General features: G+C 40.4%; 1 protein-coding gene across 4 annotated transcripts in view; it reads right to left on the reverse strand.

The window, feature by feature from the left end:
• The window catches only part of rgs3a (regulator of G protein signaling 3a), a 152,615-nt gene that overhangs the window by 114,777 nt on the left and 31,559 nt on the right, over positions 1-6,279 (reverse strand). For 3 of the 4 annotated variants that reach the window (XM_046066035.1, XM_046066038.1, XM_046066039.1), the window contains one exon: positions 5,936-6,026. In XM_046066035.1, the coding sequence (XP_045921991.1) occupies positions 5,936-6,026 (91 nt within the window). Of the gene's footprint in view, positions 1-4,921; positions 5,134-5,935; positions 6,027-6,279 lie in introns of those variants that run through there. The other variant, XM_046066041.1, reaches the window with a different exon arrangement.

Genomic DNA, 6,279 nt, shown 5'->3' on the forward strand with positions numbered 1-6,279 from the left:
CCCCCCCCCCCCCCCCCCCCTTTTCACCCCTCACCCCTCTCCCCTCTAATGATAAAAATGTCCCTGCATTCTGCCACCACCATCTTGTTCAAGTCCTCACCAATGTACACTGAAACCCTTTCTGCGTATATTGAGCATTCACAGCAACACTGACACATTGGTTATTGTCAACTAAAGAGGGTCTATTTTAGTTTCTTTATGGACTATGTTGGTCAGCTGGGCATTATGATTAGTTTAGCCATGCAGATATGTAAATGTAAATTTACTAGAGTCCAGTATGTCTCTTCTAGATTTCATTACATCTTGTCTTTCAGTTTACTGCAGAAACAACAGATTCATTTACAGTTTATTAATTATCGTCACTCAGTTGCAGAGGTGGTACCTCTTTTAAGGCCACACACAACCATAGAACAGAAACACAGGTGTTTACACTTACTATGCCTATAGAGAACATGGATATTTGTGGCATAATGTAATTCCCTGCATAGCTATGCTGTTACATCTTTTCTCTTTGAATATGCAGCTCGTGTGAGACTGATAATATTTTACTAAAGGTCTGATGGGGTGAGTCTGAGTCTTTTTATGCATGAATCTCAGGTTCCAGCTCCTTGTTCTGGTTCTGGTCTCATCTGTAAGGTTTATTTCTTAATTTAGAGACATATTTTGCAAATGATATCTTATACTTAAATTACTTTCAAACCCATGGTCCACAAACACAAAGTGTTGGTCTGATTAGACCTCGTCTGTGTATGGTCAGACTCTGCTTGATTAACATCTGTCTGACCCTCTATTAGTATTGTTGTGTCAATAACTTTTACAATGACTACACTTATCGTAAGCCTCTCTCACAGCAGACATTTTGACTTGTCACAGCAGGAAAAGCACAGGTGTTACTAATAACATTAACGACGGCTCACTTCCATTCAAGCCATGATAGTGTGACAGTATGACAGTACGCAATGCACAATACCAGGATCTGGAAACTGAAGCAGCTAAATGGAATTTAGCCACCTTTAACCCTAACCCTCTAAATTAATTGAAATCCATGACCGTTTCATCCATCAAAATGAACACACTTAATACTGAAAATCATTTTAAATTATTGTGTGTATTTCTGCAAAAAATAAGGTGTCCAAGAATATAACTGACAATGTCAAAGGTGCAGAAAGTGCAACACAGTAGCAAAGAGCAGAGTGTGTGAGCTCCTGGGTAAAGTGGATCTAAGTCTGGGGTCAAAGCATTAGATGTATGGCATGTCAGACACATAATTACGGACACGTTGTCTCACATGATCTCACGCTCACAAATTCACAGCCAGTATATACCAGAACAACTTAACAATATTACACCCCTCCCTCCCGCATGTCCATGTCCAACCTCTTCCATATAAATTAATCACATACTGTACATTATAATCTGCTGATTTAAAGGCACAGCTTGCCATCTGGAAAAGCCCGGCAGTGTTGATGTGTGTGCGTACAGTACGTCTGGAATATATTCATCTATTATGAAAAGTGAAACAAGTGTGTGTACGATGTAGATGACACACTTTTTAAGCGCAACCCCAATGGGTGTTCTGCTATTTTTGCTTTCACGCATATACGGACCACCTGACCCACATCGTGAGCTCGGTGGAGGGTAATGCTTTAGCCATGGTCAAAAACACACACACGTACATGTCACTGTGGGTCAGTTGTCTCCATTGAGACAATAAGCAAGCCCAGACAGCACAGATGAGCAATACAAACTACATAATCACCCCTAGACTAATACAGAGAAATAAATCACAGGTGCTTTTTTAATCTTCACTGATATGTAATTAATTACAACACTAAGCTCTGTTTATCCAAATAGATTTCTTCTGCTGCTTCAAGCATTTAAGGATATTTGAAATAAACTTCTGTAACACAATTAATAATTTTTTACCAGTTTTACTCTCTCACTATTTTAATAGTCTATACATGGACCACATGTGCGTTCAGGCTATACTTTATCATTCTACACACCTACAGAATAGTGTCAGATTAGATCTAATATCCACGTATCCTGCATTGCATTGGACTACCACTGGTAGAACAGCACTGGTAGAAAGAGCTTTCTACAATATTACTGTAGCTTAAAAGAGGTTTCTCCCACTCACAAATAAACGTGTTCTGAAAATCAACACTAATTGCCCTGTCACTCTTTATCTCAGAAATGTTGTTTGGCTGCCACTCATGCACAGCCTTTCCGTTTCAGTCTCTCATGTTAAGCAAAGTTAAGATGGCAGCCTTTTTATTGTAGCCCTACAGTGTAATTAGCTGTCAACGCTCAGCGGACAGGTTTTGTTATGGAAGCATGGAGAGTTTGAACCATGCAAGAGGAAAGTCTGTCTGAGCCAAAACTGTACTAGAGTATGAGAAGCTTGACTTATAACAATGTAGAGAGATAATTTATCTCCTTGTTCTCTGCATATGTAATTTACTTGCATGTATTCTGTATATTTGTTTTAAGTATATTCTTGTAAATGTAGGTCAACCTGTCACTATGGCCAAAATATATTAAATAGCCAGTTGATATTTGTACATTCAAATCTCATTCAGATTGCTGTCTTTCTAAATACTGAATGTCCCAAGCCAACCATTAGGTCAGGATGATGCTACATCATGTAGAGATGTGCTGCTAGCTTTCCAGTCCAACAAAATTCTGCCCCCAGGGTTTTTGGCCTGGCACTATCCTGGCTCTGAACTGGCATAGGTCTCTGAGTGAGGGATTAATCAGACACACTGATCCAAACAGTGCACCTCTGGTGAGAGTCTGTGCACATTAACATGGATTAATCTAGCAGACCAGTAAACGACTTGTATTAACAGATGATGTTTGCTTGTAAAGTCAGACATTCTTTCAAAGTAGATATGGCATTATGGGATTATAGCCATTTAGCTGTTGATATTCATTGTATTTGAAGTCAATGATATTTGGACAATTATTTTTGGGTTCATTTCATTAGATTTAGCTGTCTCACCCTTGTGCAATTTCTACTGTGCCGCCTGGTGAAAGAGTGCAGGCTGAACCTCCTTCACCCAGGGCTCTAAGGTTCTGCCTAAACAGTGCATATCCCAATTTTCCTAAATGCTGCACAAAAAAAGAAAACACAAACAAACCAACCAACAAACACACAGAAAACTTGATAAATACAGTAAAGGGCATTACATCTAAAAAGACTGATTCACAGTAGTTTTGGTTTTCTTTTTAAAAATTGTTGATATGGCACCATTGCTTGACAGTAGTTGACAAGATGACAAGCAGCAAAGCATTACAAGAACATGGTGAGCCTGCCAAGCTCCCAGTATGGCCCAAATCACTCATGTAATCGCAGGATTTTCCCTGATGATATACTGTAAATATCGCACACCATGGACTTCAATAGGCTTGCAGCTAGTGTTACATCAAATTGTTTGTTCAGTAAAAGCCTTTTTGCATTCTGCCACAGTGCTAGGTTACATAAGAGATGAACTGAGACCTAACAGACAAATGACAAAGATGCCAGAGTGAAAAAGAAACTTTGATGTCTGAGAAAAGAGAGAGATAATAAAATAAAAAATACAGGTCAGAGGGGGAGGCGTGAAATGGAAAAGACATGGAAAAGGCTCTAGGATATTCACAAACACATGGATAATCAGTATAAAAGAGACACAAAATATAAAGGGGCTGGCAGACACAGAGAGGGAGAGAGAGAGAGAGAGAGAGAGGATGGACACACAGAGTGATATTGTAATGAATGAGATTTTGGTAATTTCCATGTTAGTGCATGTCATGGTGCAGCAGTGCCTCCATGGCCTACATTCTGCCAGCTGGCAACACACAAGTGAATGCATGAGTATGCACCCCCACTCACACACACACACACACACAAACAGAACAGATGAGACAGTAGTGGGCCAGTACTGCCACTGGGAAAGATGAAAACATTCTACAACCATTAATAAAGCCAACCATCCTGGTTTTCCTACTTTCTTTGCCAGAAATGAATGGACTTAAAAAATTATGTGAAATTAATGGACTTAAAACTTACTGCACTGTCTCAGCAATTGTGACTACAATTACTAAATTTGGGTTGACCACCTTTTAGCCTATCAGCTCACAGCTAAAAGAAGTACTTGCCCATGTAACCCTTGAATATAAGTCAGGATCCCCTCAAGCAGGCCTTGGTTTCCTGCTGGCTGAGTTGTGAGTCCAATCTGATACCCCTGTCCCAGTTCCATCCACAGAAGCATAAAACTAATTTTAAAGTTGCATGAGGCAGATTAGCCTAGTTCAGCCAAGCAGTGTAAATTGGGATGGGTTAGCTAACGTCTTATGATATCATCATCATTCTCATAACCCAGAATGGGTGAATAAGCAAAGGAAAGTCGATGGTACTAAGAATGGGGAGGGTTGGGGTTGTGGAGGGTGAAAGAATGGATGCAGAGGTATGTGCGTGTCACTGTGTGCTGATGTGAAAGGTTTGTGCATGTGTGTGTACAAAAAGATGGAGTCATATTATAAGTAACTCACTAAGGGTTTCCCAAGGAAACCAATTTAGCTCAGCATGGAAAAAATTCGATGAGAACTGGCAGATTAGCAGCACACACATAGCGTAACTAAGAGAGATTAAAAGCAATGTCAGCAATAATAAAAGCACACATAAGAGAAACAAAGATGGAAGTAGATAAGGGAGAAGAAATGAGCAATAAGAGGGAAAAAAGGTGAAAGAGATGCAACAGACTAAATGGAGTCAAACATTCAAACAGCATTGTTTAAAGAAAACAAACCATAGCACGTTGCAAATTGGCTGCTTTGCAATGCAACATGCAACTTAATGACAAAAACAAAAACAAACAAACAAAATATACTCATGTGCAGCGAGTTCAGTCAAGTATAACACAAACATAGTACTCACCTAACCTAGGCTGCCCTTATGGCTGGCACAGAGTAGCATAACTCCAACACACACACACCACCTCCACCAACGTGAAACTACAAGTGAGCGCAAACATAAGTAGAAAGAGAAGGAGCACTCGAAGGTGGGGAGAAGAAAAATAGATCCCCAAAGAAATGAGTGTGTTTGGGTGTGGGTGGGTGTGTGAGTGTGTATGTGTGTGTGTGAGAGAGAGTATGGTGGGTGTGTGTGTGTGAGGGGAGATCCACTCCAGCAGTGAACGGTATGGGAGAGCTCCGTCTCTCTCCCTCTTTCTCTCTCTGGCAACTGTGACGCGTCAGGGTTTCATCCAGACCCCTCCCTCCCTCCCACTCTTTCTGTCTTTCCCTCATTCGCTCTCTCCCAATCCCTCTCTTTTTCCCTCTCTTAATCCCTTGCTACTCAGTCGCCCCACCTCCCAACCCAAAGACTGATAAAGACTTAGAGCCTCGAGCCTGACACACTCCAGGCACACACAAACATGTGAGAATATGTATCTGGTGTTGTCCAGTGTTTGACCCTCAAACAATGCTGATTGGCCATTAGACTACTATTTTTATCTATGTGTCCTTTTACCTTTTTTTGTAATTTAGATTTTATTCTTTTGTAGGCTGTTGTAGGCTGTTTTCCCATGTCTACCTAAATTTGACAGCGCTGAAAAGATCTGTGACATCAGTGCCGATCTGAGACCAGAGTTTCACTACTGGTACCAAAACATACATTTTGTGATACCTTAATTTGGGGAATATAAACACAACATCAAACAATACATCAGTATTAAATACCTTTGCCTAAAATAAATGTGGCTTATAGATAGAAAAGTTTTCTGACTGAAATGAGGAAATATCTGATCAAAGAATTTCCTCATTTCCTAAGAATCTGACCAAGCATTTAATACCAACTTTTAATACTTCACAGTTTGATATTCACTACGACACATTGCAGTTAAAAAAAATGTTCCAACCTGGCTCAGTGATAAGGATTACGGTAACTTACCAGTGTCGTGGTAGTTGTGTTGTGTTGCCACTTTAAGATGCTTCTTCCTCCCCAGCTCTTCCCCAAGTAGGTGGTACCATCCTTGAACCTCCTACAGCACACACACAAAGAGAGTGAAGAAATTATGTGTGTGTGTGTGTGTGTGTGTGTGTGTGTGTGTGTGTGTGTGTGTGTGTGTGTGTCTGTGTGTGAGTATATGTCTGTGACAAGCGCATGGACATGTGTGCATGACTTCAAGCTTGGGGATTCAACGTAATGAGAACTAAATTTAAAACAAATTCTCTTTGTGAGTGCATTAACATGTTGTACAGAAACACACACGCACACACACACACACACACACA

This window comes from Micropterus dolomieu, linkage group LG13 (genome assembly GCF_021292245.1).
Source record: "Micropterus dolomieu isolate WLL.071019.BEF.003 ecotype Adirondacks linkage group LG13, ASM2129224v1, whole genome shotgun sequence".
NCBI classification, from domain to species: domain Eukaryota; kingdom Metazoa; phylum Chordata; class Actinopteri; order Centrarchiformes; family Centrarchidae; genus Micropterus; species Micropterus dolomieu.